The sequence below is a fragment of the Podospora bellae-mahoneyi genome, chromosome 7, assembly GCF_035222275.1.
Source record: "Podospora bellae-mahoneyi strain CBS 112042 chromosome 7, whole genome shotgun sequence".
In the NCBI taxonomy this organism is placed as follows: Eukaryota; Fungi; Ascomycota; class Sordariomycetes; order Sordariales; family Podosporaceae; genus Podospora; species Podospora bellae-mahoneyi.
The window spans coordinates 3,485,003-3,510,717 of NC_085886.1; the positions used below are offsets into that span (position 1 = coordinate 3,485,003).

Consider the following 25,715-nt stretch of genomic DNA (forward strand, 5'->3'; position numbering starts at 1 on the left):
GATCTATATTAGAGTTGCCCTGGGAATAGAATCAGGATGATGTCAAAACCATGTCATGTAGGTACTTCCAGTTTGCGGGGAGGTGGGGGTGGGGAAGTTGGCTTATCGATAAGTCACCTAACCCTTCATGGACGTTTACTCACCTGCCGTTAGCTCAGGTTCGATTGGTGGTGACTCGACGGAGCTTCGACTCAACCGGCGAACCTAGGCCTACATTCCAGCATCTTGGACTCATTGTTCCCTCTAGACTTACATCCCTCCTCGTGTCTTCTTGCATAAATAGCCAGCAGCAGCTGTCTTTGGTAATTGCACTGACCCAGCTGGTGTCTTTTTTCTGAGTTGGTATCCGGTGGAGCTTGCTTTCTTGTTGGTGTTCCATCCGTTTGCATCGCCTTCATCTAGAAGCTCAAGAGAGTACCCCGCCATAATCATGAACAGCAAATCTGCAAAACAATTGCCGCACGAGAAGCGGAAAGGAGAAGCAGCCCTCAGCGACTTCGCCGAGTATGTCGAACAGCAACAAGCGCTACGTTTTCCGCTTTCCAGAGCACCCGCGACCAGCAGTGCTGCCCACCATTCTGCCACAGCCAAGAGTGCCCAGGCCGCCGCCGACCATGAGCACCATGACGAGCTCGATGACATTCTCGACAGCCTCGACCTTTCTGACCCAGCGCCGCGCGTGAGGTTACGAGAGTTTCTACTGTCTCCGGAAAGCAGCACGGACGCCCTGGAGGGGCTCTCCGAGATCATACAGAAACGGTTACTGGAGGGCCATGGCGAGACCGTGTTTGATGTGGGCGTGGAGGACAATGGCGACAGCATGAAGCTTACACGAGATGAATGGGACACGGCATACAAACGCGTCATCGACGCCGCAAAGAAGCTCGGGGCAGACTGTCAGCTCTTGTTGACCAAGAACGTGGGCGGGGAGCTGGATGGAGCTCCCACCAAAGACAAGGATTGCAGCGGCAAAGTGATGGTACGACAGGCTCCTTCCACCGTCGAGGAGGTCATCGAGACCAGGATAGCAGTGGTGGGAAATGTTGACGCCGGGAAAAGCTCCATGCTGGGCGTGCTGGTCAAAGGCGATCTTGACGATGGAAGGGGTAAGGCGCGAGTCAACCTGTTCCGGCACAAGCACGAACTCGAGACAGGGCGGACATCGTCTGTCGGCATGGAAATTATGGGGTTCGATACCAAGGGCGAAGTTGTAGTGTCCGACACGCCAGGCCGCAAGCTATCGTGGGAGGAGATTGGAAAACGCAGCGGCAAAGTAATCACTTTTAGCGATCTGGCTGGTCATGAACGTTATCTTCGCACCACGGTCTTTGGACTCTTGTCTAGCAGCCCAAACTACTGCCTGCTGATGGTGGCAGCAAACAATGGGCTGATCGGCATGAGCAAAGAACATCTTGGCATTGCCCTTGCCCTGAACGTGCCCGTGATGGTTGTCATCACCAAGATAGACATCTGTCCGCCACAGATTCTGGAACAGACGGTCAACCAGATCACCAGGATACTAAAGAGCCCGGGGGCCCGGAAAATACCAATATTCATCAAAAACCGCGAAGAGTGCATCAACACGGCCACCCAGTTTGTGAGCCAGCGTATCTGCCCTATCTTCCAGGTCTCCAATGTGACGGGTGAGAACCTCGACCTGGTCCGATCCTTTCTCAATATTCTGCCACACCACGGCCGCTACGACGCCGAGGCTCCATTCGAGTTCCACGTCAATGACACCTTCAGTGTGCCGCACGTCGGAACGGTAGTGAGTGGTATCGTGAAGTCCGGCGTCATCCACGCAGGCGACGATGTACAAATAGGGCCGGACTCCCTGGGTCGATTTACCCAGACATCTATCCGTTCGATCGAGAGGAAAAGAATTGGTGTCCCCATGGCATCCGCCGGCCAGTCCGCCTCATTTGCCCTTCGTAGAATACGACGCAAGGATGTGCGGAAAGGGATGGTTGTTCTCGCCAAATTGGACGGCGCCCCCCCAAAAGTCTATCGCGAGTTTGTTGCTGAAGGTAAGCCACATATCCCACCCCCGCGGTACCTAGGAAGATGTCGCACTCTCGTGCTAAATCAGTCTAGTCCTCATCCTATCACACGCCACGACGATCAAAACCAAGTACCAGGCCATGTTGCATGTCGGACCTGTTTCGCAAACTTGTGCCATCATTGACGTTGATCGCCCCTTTATACGAACTGGTGACCGAGCTACAGTCGCGTTTCGCTTTGTGCAACGGCCCGAGTATCTTGCGCCGGGAGATCGGTTACTTTTCCGCGAGGGGAGAACAAAAGGTCTGGGGATCGTCAAGAGTGTTGGGTATGATCCGTCTCAGCCTTTGATGGCCAAACAGGGAGACGAGGGTACTGCCCCCCTTCCACAAACAGCAACAGAGGAGAGTAAAGGAGCTGAGGTGATGGCCGACGCATGATCTGTCTGTTTGAAAGTCCCCTCGCCACTAGGGCTGTACATCAGCACCCTTGATTGTTTTGTTGAGAACAGATAGAATACCGGGGACGATGCAGCGAAATCGAGCATTTTCAGGAGCGCTGGAAGTTCGGGCAGGCCCCATGTGATGGGTGACTTTTCATCTTGGTTTTACATTTGTTTTTAAAATATATTAGTGTGTTTTTTCTTTTGCCTTTATAGTTGTCATCAATCTTCAGACGAAACGGTGGCTCGCACCAAGCCGCAATCTCTGAAGGTCCCTTTGACGACTCTTTTTGGAAGGAGTGTACTCCTCTGTTGTAGCTAACCAGTAATGGGCCTTCCCATACATTCCATTGCCAGACCCATGTGATCAGGTCTTGATTCGGATGGGCCAAAAGCAGCCAAGAGCGCGTTCTCGTTGACACCTCCAGCGAACAGTTCGGCGATGCGGTCCAGGGCTAAGGCTAAATTCTCATCTGTTCAGATACCTGGGTCGGGGTAGCATGAGCAATAATGGTACTGAGTGTAGCCTTGATCGTCAAGTGCTTCATGGCTGGACGCGCTGAAGGCATGGATATAGCCACTTTCAGTGAATCCGTGACTGAGGGGAGATGAGCACAACGCTATCACCTGCATGAAATGTTAGCCGGGGTCCACAGACCTGATGAGATGGATCTAAAAAGTACTAACCTCTGACAAAAAGCATCTCGGATTTCCGGCTGATAGTCTGTATACATCGAAGGGCACATTTTAGCCGCAGTTTTTGACATGGCATCCAACAGGTAGGTGCCCCCCACTATGATGGACTTTTCACTGACCTTGACTTCTTCGTCGTTCTCCTCGTCTTCAACCACGTATATCGTCTCCTCCACATCCCCCAAGATGAGATTACAATGGCTGTCGTAAGCCTACATAGTTAGGTTAGTCGCAGAAAAAGGCCAGGAGGTGCTGGAAGTGCTGGCAGTGTTGAGAAAGGAAGGCAAGCTTACGTGGAGCCGACCCTTGAGCTCACGGTCTCCCCTCAGCTTCACAAACACAACCTCATCGAGCAGCAGGCGGACGAGATCGAGGGGCTCCGAAACGGGAGGCGCCTCCTCTGCAACATCGGCCATTTTGAGGGGTTGTTTTTGGACCGAAGCTTAGTGTGCAAGGATCAAGAGAATGAAGTTGCCGTCGTTCTGTTGTTGTGGTGGTGGTTGTAAATCGTTGTTTTGAACGTGGTTGTTTGTCGTCGTCAGTTAGCAGTTCAGACAGCAACTCATCCCAGCCTGGTTGGTGACTGCCGAGTGAGCGAGCGATGGGAGTGAGTTGAGTGGGTGCACGCTGGAGTCCGTTGTGATGGATCTGCCGGCTGACACCGCCTGCCATGCTGGGTTCGTGAACCATGGTGGACAGGGGGAGCCCTATAAGTGGGGCATTTGACAGGAGCTTTTTTGACATCCAAGTTGGGTTCTCATTTTCATGGGATTTCGACATACATTCTGCCCGAGAGTGGCAGTCTTGAGAAATCCGGGTCACGTAGTAGAGAAATTATGATATTATTACAAGTTCAACTACGCTGTATGTGCTTCCTTGGCTAGTCCAGGGACTGGCAGCCATCGCCTTATTTTCTCTTGATCTTTTCCAGCCGGAGATCATTGATGTACATGTACCTGCTCAGAGTGATCCAGCCGTAACGGAACCACACCATCTGACTCTTGTGCGCCGTGGTCATGGCTTTCCACGCCGTTGTGAAGCTACCATGACCAGCCAAACCATTGAGAAACACGAGCCCACCGGGGTGCTTTTTATCCCTCTTGCCGGTACCAATTGCCCAGCTCAGTAGGGTAGGGAGGACGTCGAGAAAAGCAGAGTATTTGCGGGCTATTGGGACGGTTGTCAAAGTATAAAGATCGACGGGGGGTGCCCATCCCGCCTTGCCCGCCACGAGGGCACCGACAAACTCTTTGGCGCCATGATACAGCGAGATATGGTTGGGATGACTTGACACACCACCGGCGTCAAAGGTAATGAGCACATCTATGGAGGCTGTGGGGGGCGATGAGGCACCCTTTGACTTGTTCAATTGAGGCGCAAAGGCAGAAATAAGGAGGTCCGAGATCTTGCCCGCATCCCAGGTCGTGGTCATGCTGTCGCGGAACTCGGGCTTCTCGACCACAAAAACATCACTGGTGGACCGCAAGCCGAGGACCACACCAGATTTGGCCAGCTCTTTCTTTCGGGTCTCCCCCAAGCCATCCGCATCACCTGTGTCAAGAAAAGAATATCAGTACTTGTGCGAGAACCGGGGAGCTCTGGCGAAGTACGCACCGCTACTCAAGCAGAGAATCTTGACATGGTTGCCAATTTCAGGCCGCGTAAGGGCGAGAACTGTGGGGGCAAAGAACATGGCCTCATCGTCCGGGTGCGCAATCAGAAGACAGATGCTCTTGTTCTCCAACTTTGGAAACCGCGTCGAGACCACAGAGGCGGTGTATATGTAAAGTGACGGGAGCACGACAACCAGCACGGCGAAGATGGTGAGCAACTCCATCTCGATTTGCCCGAGCTCGACGGCGATATCGTCCCAAATCGTTCGTCTTGTCGAAAATCGGGCGCACAGTCAGGCAGGGGCCGAAAAGCGAAGCGGTTCAAAAAGGAGGCGGGTCGCAAATTTCTTGGGCTGTTACTGCAAGGGACAACCGGTCTGAGAGAAACAATGTTTTCGTGGAAAATGCATCAGGCGCCACTTTTGCGATTGGCAAGGTTCCCCTAGTCCTCATCAAGTTCAATGGACCTGCGGATAGTGAAGCTCACATTACGTCGTTACCAAGCCCTGTCCCGGAAAAAGGAACCACAGAAGCCTTGTGTAGGTATGCCGTACTCAAAGTTGGAGAATAGAGAGCTATGGCTATGAAAAGACTCATCTCTGTTTGTACCGGCCAGAAGGGTTTGATGCATGCACAGGGAGCTGCCCCACTACGGCGGCGCAGCGCAACAAGAGCTCCAGTGGAGCTGTCAGCCACGCTTCTGGGAAGTGATTGCTGTATTTAATTAATATGTATTAGCGCCGCGAAACACGCTCGCGCGTTCTTACTTCTCGTCTTTTTTCTCCCTGGACCTCGACGACAATGGCAAGACAACGGAAAGACCCCGTCACCAAGGTCAGACTCAGGCAACCTGACCGATCGGGCCCGAAGGAGAAGACGCTGCTGGAGATTGCCCAGGAGAGGAATCTCTTTGCCGAGGCCGAGAAGCGACAAAATGCGCTGAGGAAGAAAACCGGAAAGTCCGGGACTGTTGATGGGAACAGCAGCAGCGAGGATGACGAAGAGGACGACGAAGAGGACGAGGAGAAAGGCTTGTCTCCGACCGCCGAGCGCATTCTCGAGACGATGCTCTGGGCTTCGTGTCTGTCAATGCTGCACTTTACACTCGATGTGCTGGTCCAGCACCAGTATTCGGCTGACCGTGTGGTATGGCCCACGGTCTGGACGAGGTTCTTCCAGGCTCTTCTTGGTATGTGTGCCATTTCTTTCTCTTGCCACCCGGATCGGCCGCGCTGACGCAATTCACCATCCAGTCTTCGGATTACTGGTTTATACCCTCCACCCTCACCCATCGAAACCGACGCTCGTACCTGGCCTACCCTTGCGATATCAGTCGGCCCTGAGGCAGTCCGTCTTTTTCGTTTGCAGCATATGCGCCGGCTGCTACATGACTCATATCACGAATATGTTCGGGTATCTGGCAGTCATGAAGCAGGCGCCGTCTCTCGGGTGTCTCTGGGTGTGGTCCGTGATCGAACTCGAACTCCCCTGGGCTGTTCTCAGCCTTGTTGGAGCCGGGGGCTTTCTGTGGCTCAACGGCTATGACATCAAATGAACCTCAAGAGAGGCACTCGTGTGTGGGGCTGGGGACCAGTTTGGGGTGGGCACTTGGGAGAAGGAGGGGGAAGGGGGTTCTTGCAGCTTCAAGGTGTGGTGGGATATCTAGGGCCAATCGTGTAGGTATGGACGCATGCATGTCACCCGAAGGTACCTCGTCCCGAAAATCACTTCCTGCTTCTCTCCCCGCCCGACTGGTGCCGCGCAACCTCCTGTCCACTCTGGTATCGGGTGGCTGGAGGGATGTGATGGGTGCGTGCGGCTTGGGCGTTTGGAAAACGTCCCTCGCGGCTGCGGTGCAAGCGCCACGTCGGTCACCGCACCGGACAGGGAGACTGGAACAGCATCACCACTCTTTCCGGAATGTCTCACTTTAGTTAGCGTTAGCTCGGATGCGGCCGTTGAGCGGTATGTAGTTGAGCTGGCCGGTCAACAAGCCCGGCGCGACTTCTTTGTCAAAACTGCATGCAGTTGAAAAACATGCCATGAGACATTTCCCTCATTTCCCCAACTGGAGGTCCAGGCCCGATGGAAGGTCCATGTACCCAGGACCTGCCCTCTTCTCGACGGAAGCAACAATGGCAAAGACAACAACACCATGCATCGGATTGCAGCCGGCGGCGTTTCTGCCCGCCAAGGAAACCTGCTGCCTCCGTCGCGCTTGCAGTCTCTTCCACTGACGATCGCGGTTCGAGGAAGAGTTTAAAGCTGGCCGGTCCTGCTCTGTCCACGCCATGGCCCGTCTGTCTGGCTGTCCCTCGACCTGCCTCACCAACGCTAAACATTACTCAGACTCGACACTTTCAACACAGTTATATTCAGCCGCATACCCACGCTTGTATTCTGCCGTTTTGCTCCTCGTCAGCCTTATCCGAGCATCGTTACGGACGCCGTCAAATACCCCTTCCCCTTGTTGGCCACCATGACGATGATGCGGCTGTCCACGTTGCTCTCCCTCTCTGTCGGGCTGCTCCACTCAGGTGGGCAAGCCGCACCAGCCGACACCAGCAGACTGGCGCCCAGGGTACCTAACGGCGTGATCATTGAGCACTGCACTGTTCCCGGTACCGTGGCCCTCACGTTCGATGACGGTCCCTTCAGCTACACCGGCCATGTCCTGGACCTCTTGGACGCGTACGGTGCCAAGGCTACATTCTTCGTCAACGGGGAGAACTGGTCTCACGGAATCGATGACCCCTCGACTACGTGGCCCAGCATCCTGAAACGCATGGTTGCCTCTGGTCATCAGATTGCATCTCACACTTGGTCTCATCAAGACCTGACGTACGCCAGCTGGGAGCAGCGAAGATACCAGATGCAGCAACTCGAGACATCCCTTCGAAATGTGATTGGCAAGGTCCCAACTTATATGAGACCGCCTTATGCCAACTGTGGAGGCGATTGCCTCCCCGATATTGAGAGCTTGGGGTATCACGTGGTCAACTTCGACGTCGACACCAAGGACTACCTTCACAACTCGCCAGGCACCATCCAGGCGGCGATAGATACTTTCTCGTGGGCGGTAAGCTCTGGCGGCCAGTCATCATACCTGGTGCTCAGCCATGATGTACATCAAACTACCGCCGAAATCCTCACTCCCGCCATGTTGGAAATTATTCAGGAGAACGGATTGAGGGCTGTCACGGTTGGCGAGTGTTTGGGTGACCCGGCAAGCAACTGGTACCGCTACTAGCGGGCAAATGACGATTGATGACGCTATGAGCCAGGATATCTCAATGAGCGACGATCAAGATATGACGGGCAGGCGGCGGTAATGATGATGCTTATAACGGTTGTTTGGTCCTGGGCTCGGAATTTCTGAATCACATACTGTTGGTGGAACATGGTCTGCACAAAAGGGAACTTACCCTCTGTTCCTGGTGATTGACCGAAGCTTTAGGAGTTGGCATTGCTCTTCTTTAATCATTTATCTGTATCGCATAACTAATAGTCCTAGTCGTCTACGGATTTCTAATCCTACACTATAATATACTTTATATCGACATGTGTGCTGCATTTCCATTCATGGCTTTGATTTAGAACCATCCTAGAGGTTGTCAAGCAGATGTTTAATTTCCTTGGCCACAAATTCCGGGTCGTCCTTTTGTATAAAATGCCCGCATCCGCTGGCAACCTTCACTGTATTGGAATTTCCCGGGCTGTGGACAAGACGAAGGAGGCCATCATTATAACGTGACCACGTTGGGTTCATAAAAGTGTTGATAACTTGCTTCGGGACAGCCATGGTGCCCTAGCAGAATTGAGGCACAGTGTTGTCAGTAGGAGAGTTAAAACCACAACGGATGATTGCTCGGCTCAGGAAGTGTTTACTCACTTTCTCGCACTGCTCAGCGAACTCATCCCAATCATGCCCGACGACGGTCAACAGCGGTGCCTTCTCGCTGGGCTTCTCATCTCCCGGCGCACCTATAAGAGGGAGTGAGGGTCTGTCGGAAAAGGGCAACATCTCGGCCAGTTTTCTTCGGTCAAAATGTTCAGGGTTGGGAACCGTCGGGTGGAAGAATTTGCGAAACTGTGAACGCGTGTATCGCAATTCTTGCGGGGAGACGCCTTTTGGCAAGGAGCCTGGGTCGAAGCCAGCGTCGTCGGGATCTGGGAAGATGGAGACGAAATCTGTGTTGGCTATCATCGAATCCAGGAAGAGGTATGCCGATATCTGTGTTTGGTCTGCATGTGCGTGGGCGTAGAGGCGTGCCAGGGGGCAGCCAATGGAGTTGCAGACAAACACCAGACGGGCTGACTCCAGGTTTGGGAGGTGAGGCGACGAGCTGGTGAATTGTGTTAGGAGCTGGTGGAGATCGAAGACGATGTCATGAGCGTCATGGCTGTAGGGGATGCTATTGGGGTCATCGGCTGGGTCGTGGTCCGAGTCTCCTTGGCCATAACGATCATAGGTAAATATCGTTGGAGGGTGCTGATTGTTGTCGGAGAAACTGGAGAGAAGGTGAGATATGGCCGGCGACCAGGCCCTACGTGACAAAACCAGGCCATTAAGAAATACTACCAGGACGTCTGAGAGGTTGCGACTGGTACTTGGTGAATGGGCGGAGAAGACAGATGCCCTGAGAGATGCACTTGGTTTGGTGGTGAGGGTGATGGTGATGTCCTCCATTGGGAGCCACTAATTATGTGATGGTGTGATGAGAGGAAACCAGGAAATAAGGTTTAGTGAAAACGGCAAAGCATTGGGTCTATTCTTCCGAGCTATGAATATAGTTAGATAAGAGCTTGATACCTGTTTGGGGGGTATGAGGAGATCTGAATGACGTTTCAGCGGGGTATCTAGAGTCTACAACCTCACTTTAGGCTGCACATAAAACTCGTATGGAGGTTTATCACACTGGAATACCGCGGGGCCTTGATGCCGTCAACCATGCCCTTAATATTGCCTCCCATCAGCCCAACAAAACAACAGCATGGATTGCGGAGGCAAAACAATGAACTGAATGCCAAGTGTCCAGCCACGTCTTAGTCATTCAGTGGCCTCCGCATTCCTCCACTGCATCCTGCTCCACGAAAACCCATACCTATAATTACTACACACGTAGCCAAGCCCTAGCAGCCAATTACCTCTTGTTCGATTACCTCTCTTATCTACATCGACTTCAAACGTCGAGCTTTGCATCCACAACCGCCATTTTCGCAGGGGGTTTCACCAACCTATCTATCTAACCTTGCCTATTGTCATTCAGTTCATCTATCACACAGTGACCATGAAAATTACAACAGTAGGAATCACCATCTAAATGATCAGATCCTTTCTCTAACGACTTGTACACAGCTTTATGTCTATCCCATAAAGGCCCTTCGCGGCATCAAACTCAAATCAGCCCGAATCGGGCCCCAAGGCATTGCCCATGACCGGACTTTCATGCTCTTCCAGGTTTCTGAACCTGATGGGGAGCTCAAGAAAATGCAGGTCGATTCCCATCCACAATGCGCTCTTTTTGAACAAGAGTTCTCGGGTGGTAACATTTCGGTTCGATATCACGAGCCAGAAAATCAAGACCAAGATGAGCAGCCGCTCGTGATCCCACTCACCATCGACACTGCCACCCTCGCCAGAATAAACGTCAATCTTCATGGAAGCGCACCATCATCAGCCTACTCGATGGGATCACCCTATGAAGACTGGTTCTCTGCCCGGTTTGGCTTTCCTATCAGACTGGTCTACATTGGTGATGGGAAGAGGGCTGTACTGGGTGATACCCTCCCTCCTAAGCAGCATCAACAAACCACTCAGAATGGCAAGGGCGGTTGGCTATCATCCCTAACGTCCTATGTCACCGGAAGGGGTCAGGAGGGGAAGCCATGGATTACCTTCACTGATGTCGCACCTTTACTTGTGACATCCGAGTCGTCCCTACATGATGTCAGCGCTCGGCTGCCTGCTGATGAACCCATGCCCATGTATAAGTTTCGTCCCAACATCGTGGTCGATGGGCAGGGTGAAGAAGCCTGGGCGGAGGACTTGTGGGCTGAATTGACCTTCAACAACAAGCACAAGCTGCTCCTCACCGGGAACTGCGTGCGATGCGTGAGTTTAAATGTTGATTATGAAACTGGCAAGCCCGCTGTGGGAGAGCTGGGTAGTGTTTTGAAGAAGTTGATGAAAGACAGACGAGTGGATACTGGGTCCAAGTGGTCGCCTGTTTTTGGCCGATATGCTTTCCCTGCTGTAATGCAAGACGGCCAGGGTGCGAGTTTCGAGCTGAGGGTTGGGGATGAAGTGGAGGTCACCAAGAGAAATGCGGAGCGAACTGTTTGGGATTGGCCTGGACTATAACTTATAACTGGTGAGAGAGGCGTCTATATTTCAAGGTATAACTGCAATATATTCCCGGGAAGCGATGGTGGTATAATGAACTATGAAATATGTGTAGCCATATTCAAGCCATCCTCGTTGTCGAAGCTTGACATATTCCACCTGCGGAAGAAATACTGGGTGATGTGTCTTGTTGAGGCACACCTCTGCGTCTCTCCCGACTGACACCATCATCTGTCCAGATGGAAGGCGTGGGTGACGAGATTTGCCTCGGCGGTGGCACTGATTCAAACCGTTGCTTGGAGCTTGGAAATGGAGGGCGTGGGATAATCGATGGTGATGCCTGCCGGGCGAACCTCAGCGGCGACACGATCTATCCTGTCGTATGGATAGACTTCAGGCTTAGTGTTGTTGGATCCAGGGCTGAAGAATCCCACGTCGGGGTTAAAGTCGACTTTTATGCTTTGCAGTGGTATCTTACGAGCAATCGCGGCAAGAGCAAGCCCTCGCAACCAATCCTCATCGGCTTGGTCAAAGCTGGAGATGCCTTCTGAGCATTGCTGGTCAACCCCAGCCCATTGCCAACAGAAACTTTCGCAAACGCAGGGCTAGCAGCTTCAAGTAGATAACAGAGCCCACCATGTTGTCCCTACTCCACGGGTCTGCGCCCACCCAATGCACCATAAGTGTTCCAGCGTGAGAGAGTGAGGTCCTCCAGCAGGGGAAAGTCAGTCACGTCAAAGCTACCAAGCGCGCCTGTTAAGTAGGATATCTTGATTGAGCGAAGCGTTTCTTTGTGATGGGAGAGCAGGACGTGCATAACAGTCAAGTCAAAGGCTCGATACCTGCGAAGCCCGGTATTGTGGAAACCAGTGCGGGAATGAAAAGTGCTCGAGCTCCCTGAAAACAAGTAGAAAGCGCTGTAGGTTGTCAGGGCTGTCTTCAAAGCAGCTGAGCGTAATGGAAGTGATGGCCGAGGAGCTCCGGTGGCTCTGGATGTGGGTCTGGTCAGCCTGATTTGTATCTCTACAGGACAAAAAGAATACGAAGACGAGGTCTTGCCTTGAATACGCTTAAGGGGAACTGTGGGTATGGCGGCGCAACACTGTACAGTTCGAGGACTTTGAGACTGGGCATGTCGTGGATCATCTGGCAGACCGGCACAAGGCGGAGCGCATCCTCCATGCTAAGATACAACGACGCGAGGGCTGGCATCGCCATCGCAACTCTGCGGAGGATAGCCCAAAACTCGTCTGAATGCCGATTCGACACAGTGAAATGGAGTTGCGTCGTGTTCGGGCATGAGTTTACCAGAGCCATGGCGTTGTCGAGATTGAACCTAGTCGAAAAGACCCCATCATTTTCCTGAACTACCAACTGCAGTTTTCGGCAGTATTGGCCCAGTGTTGAATTGTTGCAAAGGCTGGAAACTAAGTGCTTGATTGCCCTGGGCTTCCTGATGTAGTCCTGAGACCAGACGCTGTTTCACCCAAAGCTGATGCTGAGGGTTCGATAAAAGAACGGCGTTATAATACGCCTAAAACGGCGATACACTGCCAACAGGGCCACGGCATCTCGGTATTTATCAGCACGGTTTAGATGGTCACCACCAAACCGACCATGGTGGCGCAGTTCGTGAGTTGCCAACTCGAGGATCACCACCAGAAGCTCGTCTGGTAGACTGATAAGCCCTATTCTGAGCACTCCATTCTGAACAGATGTAGCGGGGGTTTGGGGGTCTGACAATAATGAGCTGACCAGCTTCAGATCGACCGAGAGGGGCAATGCGACCAGGTCCACGTCCAGCAAGATATCGGCATGGAGCCGCCATTCTTGCTTGTCTGTTGCTCTTCCGTTCTTGGAGATGGTGTCCGAGTTGTTCTCAGAAGAAGCACGCTGAGAGAGAAGATATCATCAGTATTGCTGTTTGCTGCCTGTTCTGCCTGTTGTCAATGCGTGGTTGGGTCTGGTCTGGAAACAGGGAAGATTTACACGTTACCCCTGAGCCCTTTTCGCACTCAGTGGATCTGTGCGCGCAGTGACGGGACCCCACATCGAATTGCCGTGGGGACAGCCCCCTAAAACGTGGTGAACAGAAGAGCGTTGCTTGAAGGCGAAACAGCTATTGACTGAACCTCTCTTTTACCTTGGCCAACACCAACACCATATATTTCACCATTTTGTCTCGTCATCATGGCTGTTGAGCAAGTGGAAGAGCCGCTGTGTAAAGCAATCCGAACCTCGGACGACAAGCCATGCACGGTGCCAGCCATTGAGACTTCCAACGGCAACCTCTTTTGCAAACTCCACGCAAAGCAATGCTATGGCTTATATGTGGGTTACCAAGAGACATACCAATGAATTCATGACGCTTGCGGAAAAGAAATCCTCGTTTTTAAGGGATACCAAGGCCTCTCTCAACACCATGTCGTTTGAAGGCATCCAGTCTCTGGAAGAACTGACCCAGGTCTATGAATAGTTGTTTAACCAGTTCGTCCTGGTGGGGAAAGCCATCAGGGCCCGAGAACTGCACCACAAACATTTTTACTCCAGGACATGGACTACGGCCACAAGGCTTTTCTAGACAAGCTCCTCAACACTCGCTACTCGATCCAAAAGGCAATGGAGAACCTCGAAAAGCGCACCGCTGAGCTTTTGTACGAAAAGGAAAAGTGGTACAATTGGGTTCGGGATGCTCAGGATGACCAAGACAAGAACCAGGAGAAGGAGCAGAAGAAGAGGTTCAAACAGGAGCACGCCCTGTTTCAACGCCACAAGTGCGAGTTGGAGGCCCGCCTTGCTGCTGCCAGGGCCAAGGAAGAGGAACGGAGCCAGGCTGCGTATTTGGAAGAGATTTTTACCGAACGCATGGCTGCCTCTGCATCCGAGGATAGTGAAGACTCTTCGTGGGATCCTATCGAGAATGTAGTGGAGAACACCCAAGGACAGTACTTGGATCTCATACGCCATTTCCTGTGGATTGAGCCCCCTATCGTGGAGAACAAAGAGGAGGAAGTATGCGTTCATCCCACTCCTGCGGGAGCTCCCGGTGTGGACGGCGGTGCGGAAGCCGCGATTGAGAAGAAGGGTGAGATGACAGCAGCCGAAAGAAGAAGGCTAGGAAGCGGGCTAAGAAAAAGTCGTCAAAGACGGCAGCAGCAGCACAGAAGCAGGAAGCTGGCAGTTCGGTCGCGACAGGAAAATCCCAGCCACAGCCAGACAAGAGCAAGATAGAGAGCGAAGAGGACGTGAGAAAGCGGCTCAAGGAGGGCGTTGAAAAAGACTACAGCCATATCAATGGACCAATGCTCATGGGCACCGCGCAAAACCCGGCCGAGCTGGCCAAAAGAACAGCTCCTGTCAAAGACGAGGATATTGCCAAACTCATTGCCGACATCACCGAGATTAAGGAGCTTCTGTTTTGTCGCCAGGTCATGTCACGCTCTGCGCTTCTCCCAGCTGCAGTCAAAGCCAATTTGGAGGAATTCCTCGCCGATCCTTCCATCTCCGACTCTGATCTCTTAGATCTCTGCATCCAGGTGGAACAGCCTAGTCTGCAAGCCCTTCGAGATGCCGGTGCCGATTTTGTGCGGGGGGATGAGCCAGACAAAGACGAAGATGACGAGGATGGTGAGGACGACAAGTACGGCTCAGTGGCAGAATATATTCGCCATCATTATCGCTACGGGGCTCTCGAAGACCTGTATCGCGAAGCCCTCAGCAGCATTTCCCGCAGAGTCCTTCGGGGCTCGGACAGACTCTTTGAAGACATTGCCGAGGACGAAAAACCCAAAGACAAGTAAATGAAGGTACAGCTTTGGGGCTGAAGCATTTGGAACCACGCCAGTCAGCACAGCATGGCTCGAAATGGCTGGTTACACTTCTCCATCATGGCCAAGGACTGCGAGTTTCCAAAGGCCATTTCACTTTGCCACAACTGAGATGAGTTCTTTGAGCTCAACTGTCTGGCCTTGTGGCAGTGTTTCCCTGCTAACCACCTAAACTCACATCGTAGGGATTCGTGCCATTCTCATGGACCTGACAGCACAGCAGGAGACGACATACAACCAGCCAGCTTGGTACCACCCGTCGGAAAGTACTTCGAAAGCAAAGTCTTGTTGTGGAGGCGCGCAACTTCAATATGTGCTCACATGAAACGCAACGATCCCGTCAGTCGGCGATTCATTCAGTACGCCCTCATGCGTCCTAGCGAGCATTTTATTTTGTTCGAGATGGCAGGACTGGTCGCATTGGCGTCGTGCCTGAAGACTACAACCGCTGGATCGTCCGATCGAGGTCGGGAGTGGGCGTTAGGCCTGGCGAGGGCTATGACCGTCATAGGAACGATGGATGGGACCTCGAGCTTGAGGTAGATGCCATGTCCTTTGAGCTTACTGGGATGCAGTGCCAGTGGAAGTTCAGCTTTTACGAATACTACGAGATTTATATCTGGGACTTCGCCCCAGGAAACAGCCTTGGCAAGATGTATAAGTACATCAAGGAGGTGAGTTCCCAGGCCCCTCGACACAGCCGACTTCCCCGATGCTAACCGTCTGCACAGTGCTTGAGCAAGGCCCATCGTATCAGGGGTAACCGTGACAAGTACAAACACATGAAGCCCGTCATGGAGACCCTTACTCGCGAGCCAGACACCATGCGCGTTCGTCAGATTCAGCCTGGAGAAAATGTCAAGAGTTTGTACGATGAGCTTGCCGGACCTGATGCGCAGTTTTATGTTCGGACCAACCTGGAAAGATGATCGGGACATGCCAGGACGTTCCACCTGGGGGCTCCCCGTACGAGTACTACAACGATACTGACGCTGCGGAAGATACAATCGTCTTGAGGAAGAACAGCTGGAAGGTGTGCAGAACATACCGTCTGTTGAAATATCAAACCCGGTCCAGCAATTGGAGTCCACTCATGTGCCCTTGAGCATGCTGAACCACAAAGCCAATCAGCTGACGGGCGAAATGCCCGATGCTTTGGAAGAGATTCTCGGCATCAGCCGGAGGAAGTTGGTGGAGAAGAAAGGCAACACGCCGTATGCTCTGGGTCCGAAGAGTTCCCCTTTGAGGCCCCGCCCATCTGGCAGCAACAGCACGATATCATTACCGAGACACCTCTCACATCTCCCCGTGCCAAGCTGCTTACGTCCCTGGAGTTTGCTTCAATCAAACTCAAAATCAGCATGGCAGAACTCGAGGAAACGGTCTGTGCACAGGAGACCATGGAGCGAGATAGATCCTATAGTATGCACGCCATCGTCTACAGCTCTTCACGGCACCATTACATTTGCTAACTCTGGCTCTCCCTACCTTAGTCTTCAAGGATACGTTCCATATCGGTGACCTCGAACCCGGGGTACAAGATCGATACAAAGAGTCGATGAAGCTCATAACTGGTCTGCAGAAATACCCATCACCTCATCCTCGTCGCCATGAAGAATTGACATGGCTCTGCATGGAGATCCTCAACTGGCTCAATTTGAAGATCTACTACGATGTCTACGTACGAGATCCCGCCAGTCCTTGGCCTCACCGCTACATTCTACAGGACATCGTACAGGCATTTATGACCATGCGCTTGTTTTTCCCAAACGTAGAGGTAACGTCCATTGTACAAGAACACCTTGGATCCAGGGAGGGACAGGCTTTCAGGAACAGCAAGATCCTCGATCCGGAAGCTCGTCGTCAAGTGAGACCAGACGCGCGTACAAGAACCAGTTGTGCTTATCGGCCAAGGAAGTTCTGGGATGGGTGGGAAAATAAAGTCTATACAGGAGATGACCTGTACATTGACAAATTCCCATATGAGTGGAACATGGCCATCCGGCCCATCATCGCAAAGCGTAAGTTTTCCACCTTGTTTCTTGAGCCCGGCCTGCGGCCGTCTTGCTCACATGGCTCAATGAACAGTTTACCGAGCCGGCATGATTGGACCCGCGTGCGTCGAGTCTCGCCAAGATGTGGTCCCGGATTCGCGACAGCAAACACGGAGCAGCACCGGCCAGACAAGCTCGATCTCTTCATCACGTACAGCAACACGGACGAGTTTGTCTAAGGCATGCCCCCATCTTTCATCGAATATCGAGACTGGCCAGAGCTGTTGCCGGCCGCAAGAAGGTTTGCAGCGATTTGCAAGACGAAGACACCACGGTTTGCCCTACTTCGCCTCTGGTCAGCTCCCCATTTCTACCCTCTCATGATGCTGCTGCCCATGCGGCAGGCCGTTTCATTTTTAGATCCCGTGAGGCGAGCTTGGGAGTGTAAGTTTATTCCAAAGGACATGCCCATGAGCGAATGGAGTGTACACAACACAACGATGTTGCGGCTCGGGTTCCTTCGTGAGCAAATGATGGGTCTCGGACCCGGTTTCCAAGACGCCGGTGGACAAATCCAGAGGCCGTTTATGGGCCGAAACGAAGTACAGCGCCAAAGACAAATTCAGTCAAGGCCATTCTGAACTGGATGTTAAGACCTTGCGCCGGGGCGATCTGATTTTGGTCATGGGAGGCGATGAGAAGGACTTGCTCAAATGGTGCACTGCTGTCACTTATGCCATGCAAACCAACCGTGGCTGCGCGAAGTTGACCTGTGGAAGAGCTTCATCAATGTGGACTTGGCGTTCTTGGAGAGCCTAGACTCACACGAGCTGGAATGATTAACGTATATTATAAGCGAGCGACCACTTTTTCACAACCTTTATGTCATTATTCTCAGTTACTACACAACAATACTAAGAAGCAACTATAATTGCATCCGAAATAGCTGAATTAGACAATTCTAAAGCCTCCTAGCAAGTTCGCGCATTATGGCCAGACTTGCCGCACATACCACAGCACTGAACCTTTATACGAGCCCTCCCTGTACTACCGCTATCCAGTTGTATTTCTTCCACTGCCTCCCCACCCACGGTTTTCTGGTCCAGTAGATCCTGTGTATCTTATATATTAAGTAATCCTCCGAGCCGTATATATGTTTTTTAGCTCTCTGGCGCTTATTTAGTGCTTCATTAGTTTTATAGAGCGAAGAAACCTTTACTAGTAAGAGGGCTATTTAGTATATTATAGCTATCGTACCTTTAGTAAATTAATTTATAATACTTAATATTAAAGTCGGAAAGCTATTTTCATAATCAATAATATAAATCTTAATAAACGTTAAATATAAGTTAGTTTTTTAAGGATTTTCTAATATTTAAAATATTTAAAGGAATATTATATCCGGCTTTAAAAATAAGGGTATTAATATATAAAACTTTATATTTAATTTAAAAAGTAATTTTTTTAAATTATATAATATAAAGCTAGTATTTATAAAGTTACTCTATATATTTTTATCTATTATAAAAAGAGACTTTACAGAAAGTATAAAGAAACTCGAGCTTATTTATATAATTAATTGTCACAACCCTGGTACAGGACGGGTTGTGGGGCCACGGGAATAGGGGCCAATCGGAAGAACGTACGAGAATAGCCAATCACAGTAAGGGATGACTGATCAGTGTGCCAAGGGCACTGAGCAGACTAAGCAGAGTGCTCAGTCTGATCAGGGCACTGAGCAAACTAAGCAGTCGTGATCAGTGTGCCAAGGGCACTAAGCAAGAAGTAAATATAGCTTAGCATAAGGTCTATATATACGGAGGAACTGGCTAGTATAAATAGATAGTTCCGTAATATATAATTTAAACTTATATTTATAGTATTTTATATTTATATTAAGATATCTTATCGTATACTGTTTAGCTATACCGAACTAGGATTATTTAAAAGTAGCTTTTAACCGGTATCCCTTTTAAAGGTTCTAAATAGAGGTTCGTTATACGTTATATACTTACTTTAACTTTATTATAAATAAATTAAAGGTATTTAGACGCTATAGCCGAGAATATTAATACCTAACTTACCGTCGATTAGCTTCTTACGTATATCTAGGAGTTTAAAGATAAGTCGCGGATTTTATATAACTCCCTTACGTAAGAAAATACTATCCTTTATTAAAAACTTAGCGCTATACGTAAAAAAAAAAGATCGCGCTAAGTTCGAGGCTCCGGATCGCTATAAAGAAACTAAAGGAAAGTTAAAGGGATTTTTAATTTAATTTAAAATATATTTTCGGTATTACCCTTTCCGCTTCCCGGACAAGCCGTCTAAAGTAATATATACTACGTTTAGGTTTAAGAATAAAATACTTACTTAGTTCGAGTTAATTTTAAAAGATTATTTCGATAATAAAAACGACGAGCGGAAGGAAATTACGAAGAAATACTTTAAATTATATAAAAAGTTCGAGGAAAAAATTAAAGAGGTATTTAGAAAATAGAATAAAGGTAAATATATTTAAAAACGACTAATTAATTTAAAGTAAATTAAATTTATTACCGATTACGCTACGGTATTTAAAACGAATATACTTTATAATAAAATTAATAATAAAAAGTTAATATAATTATTCTATAATAAACTTAAAAAAAAGGTTAAAAATAAGTTACATCGAGAGAAATAACCGGAAATAATTAACGAATATATCGTAATAATAATCCGTATTAACGATCGGTAATATTAATACCGTAAAGAATATAAAGGTATATACGTATAAAGACCCTATCGACTTAACGATAAAAGGAAAAGACAACCGTACGGTACTTATATTTTAGAGACTACGTACGTAGGACCTATAAAGATCGATACTATATAGTAGTAGAGGCTATAAGGCCGGGGCTAGGGTAAGAATAACTTTAAGTATTTTAAATACAGTAAAATAAAATATTTTAAGAAAAATTATTAAATATTTAAACGATTCGGGTAAAAAAGAAATTGTAATTATTATTATATCGAAAGGACTAAGGATTATAAAAATAGTAATTATCGGGTATTAATAAAGTAAAGTAATAGGATTAAAGGAAAACTTTAATTAGTATACCGAATAAAAAAAAATAAAGTTTTAAAAATTACGAAAAATAATAAAAAGGCTAAAGGTAAAGTATAAGGAAAGAAATCTTTAAATATAAATATTATAAGATTAATTAATATAGATTATTATAAAAATTACTATAAAAATCGTTAAGGGTAATAGTTTTATATAAAAATTTATTAAATAAACGATATTAGAAAAATAGTATAGTAAATATAAATTTACTATTTTATTAAATATATTATAGCCTATAAAGCTTATATATAAAAGTTAGGAAAAATATTAAAAAAGTAAGAAAGTTACTAATATTAGAATCGTAAAGTAATTAAAAAATATATAAATATCTATATAATATATATTTTATAAGGGAAATACGATATAACTTTATTTTAAATATCCGGAATATTAAAAAGTACTTTAGTTTTAATATATTATATATAAATATATAAAATATTATTAAAGTAAAGTATTATACGGTTATTAGCCGATACGTAAGGTAAATAAAGAAAGTAAATTATAATTAATTAAAAAAACTATAATTAAATAAAAAAAAGTTTAATAAAAGGATTTAAACGATTATCTTTAATAAAAGGTTTAGGACCCGGTTAAACTAAAGGATAGCCTTTAAATTATATAGATCGTACTAAAGTATATAAAATATTACGTTGAGTATATAGAAGGTTAAAATATAAATAATAACGTACGCTTTTTAAAAAAAAGTAATATTAAAATAATGCTTAAGCCTAAACTACGCTATATATTTACGGGAAAAAATTAAGCGATATTTATTAAAATAAAACGCGTAAAATTAAATAAAAAAATTATTATCGGGCGAGGATACGAGAAAGTATTAAAGAAATAAAAAACGGAAAATAAAAAGAAATTAAGTAAGTATAATTAAAAAATTTTATATTATTAATTAATCCGGAGTAAGAAAATACTTTTAAATAATATAATTATTTAAAAAATAATTTGCGGCCCTTCGCGGGAACCGTTAATTTCTAACGGACTATAAACGGTATTTTCAAAAGTATTAATATAAAATAAAAGTATAGGATAACGACCTAAAACTTATTAGTAAAATCGCTATTATATAGAAAAAAATAAAAAAAATAAATACCTTTAGGTTATTATACGATAAAGGGACCTCCAGGTAGTAATATTAATAAATAGTAATGCGGAAACGAATCTAATTTCGCTATAATTTATATATTAAGCCCGAATACTATAAAAAAAAATAGATCGTTATATAAAGATTATTTTATATATAAAAGGTTTATAGGGAGATACTACCCTTAGATATTATAGTCGAAAGAAAAATAACTTTAATTATATTCGATATTATAAATATAGGACCTTCGAAAAATATAATTTTAAAGTAATTATAATATAAAAATTATAATTTAAATATCGATTAAAAAAATAGTAATTATTTATAATTAAAAAAACTTTAAAAGTATTTAATTAACGATAGGAGATTAAGAGTATATATAAAGTAAAGTATAAAATAAGTATCCTTTACGGTATTACTATAAAGAACTTAAAAAGTAATAATATACTTTATCGATATAAATAGTAAAATTGAAAAAATAAAGTTAACGATATTAATAAAGATATTAAAGATTAATAAATATATTTATTATAATAATGTAAAAAAAAATAAAAAAAAATAATATCGGTAAAGAATCGAGGATACTTAGCCTTTATAGCTAAATATTTAAAGGGGCTTTTAAAGTAAGGGCCGTAAAACTATAAAATTAAATTAAAAGAGGGAACTAAACTATAATTATTTAAAGTATATTATATTAATAATAAATAAAGTAAAAAATTATAAAAATATTTAAATAAAAATTTAAAAGGAAATTATATTAAAAAGTTTATATTACTAATAAAATACTTTATTTTCTTAATACCGAAGAAAGATAAAAGCTTATAACTATATATAAATTACCGGTAATTAAATAATAAAATAATAAAAAATAATTACTTACTATTATTAATATTTAAATTATAAAGTTAATTAGTAAGGGTACGATACTTTATATACTTAAATATATTTATTAGGTATACCTATATATGAATTAAAAAAGGAAATAAATAAAAAATAACGTTCCGTACGCTTTATAGTTATTTCGAATATTTTATAATATTATTTAAATTAATTAATATACCTATAACGTTCTAATCTTTCGTTAATTATATAATACGGAAATACTTTAATAAAATAATAATATACTATCTCGATAACGTTTTTATTTATTTACGTACTTTAGAAAAGTATAAACGGTACGTATAAAAGATATTTAATATATTATATAAAGCCGGACTTTTAATTAATAAAAATAAAAACGAATTTTACGTATAAAAAATAATATATTTAAAATATTTAATATCGTTAAGTAAAGTTCGTATAAAATTTAAGAAAATTATAGTAATTAAAGATTAACTTACGCTATAATTATAAATATACGTTAGGGAATTTTTAAGATTTACGAATTTTTATAGGATATTTATTTAAAAGTATATAAATATTATGCGACTTTTTAATTATTTAATTAAAAAGGATATAGAGTTCCGGTAGGGGTAAAAAAAAGAGTAAGCTTTTTAGGAATTAAAAAAGGTTATTTTAAAGGACCTGGTATTTAAATTATTAAACTTTAATCGATTATTTAAAATTAAAGTAAATATATTAAACTATACTATTGGTAAATAATTAAAATAACGAAATAATAATAGTAAGTTATACTTAATAGCTTTTTTTTCGAAAAAGCTTAAAGGAATATATTAAAACTATTTAATTTATAATAAAAAGTTATTTACTATTATCGAAACGTTCGAAAAGTAAATACTATATTTTAATAATATTAAATATAAAATATAAATCTATATAAATTATAAAAATTTACGGTACTTTATTATTACGAAGGTCCTTAACGCGTACTAAATATAATAATTAAAGTTTTTTTCGGAATTTAATTTTTAAATTAATTATAAGAAGGGATCGGAAAATACTAAAGTAAATATATTTAGCCGGCGTACCGACTATTATAAAGATATATTTAGGGAATTATTATTATTATTTAAAGAAACGCTAAATAATATTTTTAAATATTTACTATAGCCGTAAATAAAGTATTACGTAGTATATCGCGAAAAAATTATTTTTAATAAATATTAAAGAAAGTTAAATAACGATATTATAAAGTAATATTAGTAGGAAAAGCTAAAGCTATAAAGTATTTAGAAAAATAATTAAGGAAGGCTATAGTATAAGAATCGAGCGTACGTAAAGTTAGGTAATCGGATAATATTAATAATAAATATTTAGATATCGAAGCTCGAAAGATATATAAGTATTACTAAAATTATAAAAAAGATTAAATAGTATTTTAATTAATTAAGGATTAAAAACGACGTTAAGGAAGTTATTTAATTATATTATACGTACGAAAGAACGAGGGTTATAAAATATAAGCTTTATAGATTTTTAAAGTTATCATTAATAATAGAACGGTTATAGAGTTTAATTATTATAGATTTTATTATTAAATTACTAAAGTCCAAAGATACGGTAACCGGCGTTAAATATAATAGTATATTAATAATAGTTAATAGGCTTATTAAATAAATATATTTCTTACTATATAAAGAAATTTAGTCGGTAAAGTAACTAACTAACGTAATATTATAATATATTATAATAATATATATATAATTAAAAAAGTTTATTACGGATTATAATACTAAATTCCTATCGAAATTTTAAAAAACGTTAATAACGAGGTTAGGGATAATAAATAAAATATTATTAATTTATTATTTTTAAATAAATAGTTAAATAAAGCGGCTTAATTAAATTATAGAATAGTATTTACGGAATTATATTAATTTTTAATAAAATAATTAAATTAAATTATTACTTACGGTATAATTAATATATAATATATCGTTAATAAAGACTATAAAAGTTATATTTTTTTTTTATAAATTTCGGTTATAAGGTAGACTTACGGTAAGGACCTACGGTCGAGGTATCGAGGGTTAAAGTTAAAGTAAATAAAATATATATATTCTATAGTAAGTTTAAATAAAAATTAAAGTTTATAAAGGAAAATATATGGAAATATTATAATATTAAAAGGTTCGAGGGACCTTACTTTAAAAAAAGAAATATAATATTCCTTTCTATATATAATTTACGTATTAAAAGACTTAATAAAAAGCTAAATTATAGGTAAGTAGGCCCGTTTAAGGTTAAAAGAAAGATATCGGAGACGGTATTCGAACTAGAGCTATCCCGTACGATACGTCTACGGTTATATACTTTTTATATTTTATTTTTGGAGCCCGTATTACCGGTAAATAAAATTAATATATAGGCTATAGCGGAAAATAAAGAAAAAAAGTATAATATAAAAAAAATATTAAATTTATAATTTAATAAAAGTAAATTAAAGTATTTAGTTAATTAATTAAAATATTCGGTTATAAATAACTTATAGGAGTTATAGGTATACTTTAATTATTTAAATAAATTAAAAGAATTTTATTAATAATATTTAAATCGATTAAAACCTAAATAAATAAAAAAATTAATATTTAAACTTAAAGAAAAAATATTTATAAATTTAAATACTAAAAAACTTTAATAAAAATCGAATTTACGTCTCCGATAAAGTAATTAATATACTATATACTATATTATAAAATTAAAAGGTAAAAAAGAATTTAAGTTTAATTAATATTATATATTTTTATTACTATAAAAAATATATTATTAGCGGATAATAAAAAGTTAACTTTAGTTTATAGTTAAATAATTATAAAATAAAGCTAAAAGAACTTTAATAGGATTTAAACTTATACCTCCGGTAAAGTAATTAGTATATTATACACTATATTACGAGGTTAAAAAGTATAAGGAAAATTAAATATAAATAGCGTTATATACTTTAATTACTTTAGGAAAGGAAAAGTGTATTACCGGTAGCGTCTTATATAAATAGGAAGGAAAGACCGGCTATATTAAAGTTAAAGGATAGGTCGTTAAGTAAAGATTAGTTAGATTAGTTTAGTATATTAAAGGTCTAGTCGAAAGGAAAGGCTAAAGGAGGATTAATAGCGGAAGAGGCCTATACTTTTTCCTACTTTAAATCCTTAATTACCCGCTCCTCGCGAGTAGTAAAGTAACGGAATTTAATAATTAAAGTACGGCGCTAGGTTTCTATTTATAAAAGTTTCGAAGCGGCCTATAGTATAGCCGTACGAGCCTACTACTCTTTAGCGTTTAGTTTCTTTTTTTAGTAACGTAAGGAGGCTATTAAGGCGGGGGTAAGACTTAGGATATTATAATTAAAGTAACCGGAACGTATATAATAATTATATTTAAAAAACGTTTAAAAACGCGGTAATTAAAGATATTAAGGGCCTCGTAAGAAGAGTAAGGAAGTATTTCGTTACCGAAAATATAGATAGCGGTTATAAGATTTTAACGACGAAAGGTATTAAAAGGACCTTTCGGCGTAGATTTCTTAACGTAGTTAAATATTATATAAGGTCGGTAATAAAGGAAGAAAACTTACCTAAAGTTATTAATAGGAGAAATAAACGAGTTAGGCTACCGGGGCGTTAGTTTAAGAAAGGGAGTATCGTATTATAACCCTAGTATAGGACGGGTTATAGGGCTACGGAAATAAGGGCTAATCGGA

General features: G+C 43.4%; 9 protein-coding genes across 9 annotated transcripts; 6 read left to right on the top strand and 3 right to left on the bottom strand.

Moving 5' to 3' along the window:
• Positions 1 to 162: 162 nt before the first annotated feature.
• QC761_701540 (uncharacterized protein) lies at positions 163 to 2,600 on the top strand. Its single transcript, XM_062881742.1, has 2 exons — positions 163 to 2,027; positions 2,095 to 2,600. The coding sequence occupies exons 1-2, from the start codon at positions 431 to 433 to the stop codon at positions 2,439 to 2,441; spliced, it is 1,944 nt and encodes a 647-aa protein (XP_062728797.1). The 5' UTR covers positions 163 to 430; the 3' UTR covers positions 2,442 to 2,600.
• Positions 2,601 to 2,602: 2 nt separating this feature from the next.
• Positions 2,603 to 3,855, bottom strand: LSM3 (U4/U6-U5 snRNP complex subunit lsm3). The gene is made up of 4 exons (XM_062881741.1): positions 3,430 to 3,855; positions 3,259 to 3,348; positions 3,131 to 3,167; positions 2,603 to 3,070 (listed from the first exon to the last, which is right to left on the bottom strand). The coding sequence occupies exons 1-4, from the start codon at positions 3,550 to 3,552 to the stop codon at positions 3,027 to 3,029; spliced, it is 294 nt and encodes a 97-aa protein (XP_062728798.1). The 5' UTR covers positions 3,553 to 3,855; the 3' UTR covers positions 2,603 to 3,026.
• Positions 3,856 to 3,915: 60 nt separating this feature from the next.
• Positions 3,916 to 5,340, bottom strand: GPI12 (N-acetylglucosaminyl-phosphatidylinositol de-N-acetylase). Its single transcript, XM_062881740.1, has 2 exons — positions 4,751 to 5,340; positions 3,916 to 4,687 (listed from the first exon to the last, which is right to left on the bottom strand). The coding sequence occupies exons 1-2, from the start codon at positions 4,971 to 4,973 to the stop codon at positions 4,044 to 4,046; spliced, it is 867 nt and encodes a 288-aa protein (XP_062728799.1). The 5' UTR covers positions 4,974 to 5,340; the 3' UTR covers positions 3,916 to 4,043.
• A 112-nt stretch (positions 5,341 to 5,452) lies between these two features.
• QC761_701510 (uncharacterized protein) lies at positions 5,453 to 6,304 on the top strand (the record flags this gene model as incomplete). Its single annotated transcript, XM_062881739.1, has 2 exons — positions 5,453 to 5,938; positions 6,003 to 6,304. Exons 1-2 carry the CDS (start codon positions 5,551 to 5,553, stop codon positions 6,302 to 6,304), a joined length of 690 nt encoding a protein of 229 aa, XP_062728800.1. The 5' UTR covers positions 5,453 to 5,550.
• Positions 6,305 to 7,165: 861 nt separating this feature from the next.
• Positions 7,166 to 9,763, bottom strand: QC761_701490 (uncharacterized protein). Its single transcript, XM_062881737.1, has 2 exons — positions 8,642 to 9,763; positions 7,166 to 8,557 (listed from the first exon to the last, which is right to left on the bottom strand). The coding sequence occupies exons 1-2, from the start codon at positions 9,437 to 9,439 to the stop codon at positions 8,354 to 8,356; spliced, it is 1,002 nt and encodes a 333-aa protein (XP_062728801.1). The 5' UTR covers positions 9,440 to 9,763; the 3' UTR covers positions 7,166 to 8,353.
• On the top strand, positions 7,229 to 7,999 carry QC761_701500 (uncharacterized protein; the record flags this gene model as incomplete). Its single annotated transcript, XM_062881738.1, has 1 exon — positions 7,229 to 7,999. The coding sequence occupies one exon, from the start codon at positions 7,229 to 7,231 to the stop codon at positions 7,997 to 7,999; it is 771 nt and encodes a 256-aa protein (XP_062728802.1).
• QC761_701480 (uncharacterized protein) lies at positions 9,640 to 11,134 on the top strand. Its single transcript, XM_062881736.1, has 2 exons — positions 9,640 to 10,055; positions 10,109 to 11,134. Exons 1-2 carry the CDS (start codon positions 10,041 to 10,043, stop codon positions 11,111 to 11,113), a joined length of 1,020 nt encoding a protein of 339 aa, XP_062728803.1. The 5' UTR covers positions 9,640 to 10,040; the 3' UTR covers positions 11,114 to 11,134.
• Positions 11,135 to 15,470: 4,336 nt separating this feature from the next.
• QC761_0112310 (uncharacterized protein) lies at positions 15,471 to 15,851 on the top strand (the record flags this gene model as incomplete). The annotated part of the gene is made up of 2 exons (XM_062873233.1): positions 15,471 to 15,596; positions 15,654 to 15,851. The coding sequence occupies 2 exons, from the start codon at positions 15,471 to 15,473 to the stop codon at positions 15,849 to 15,851; spliced, it is 324 nt and encodes a 107-aa protein (XP_062728804.1).
• Positions 15,852 to 16,065: 214 nt separating this feature from the next.
• Positions 16,066 to 17,155, top strand: QC761_0112320 (uncharacterized protein; the record flags this gene model as incomplete). The annotated part of the gene is given in 3 exon segments (XM_062873234.1): positions 16,066 to 16,147; positions 16,156 to 16,344; positions 16,416 to 17,155. Coding segments are annotated over 3 exon segments (1,011 nt in total).
• Between the last annotated feature and the right edge of the window lie 8,560 nt (positions 17,156 to 25,715).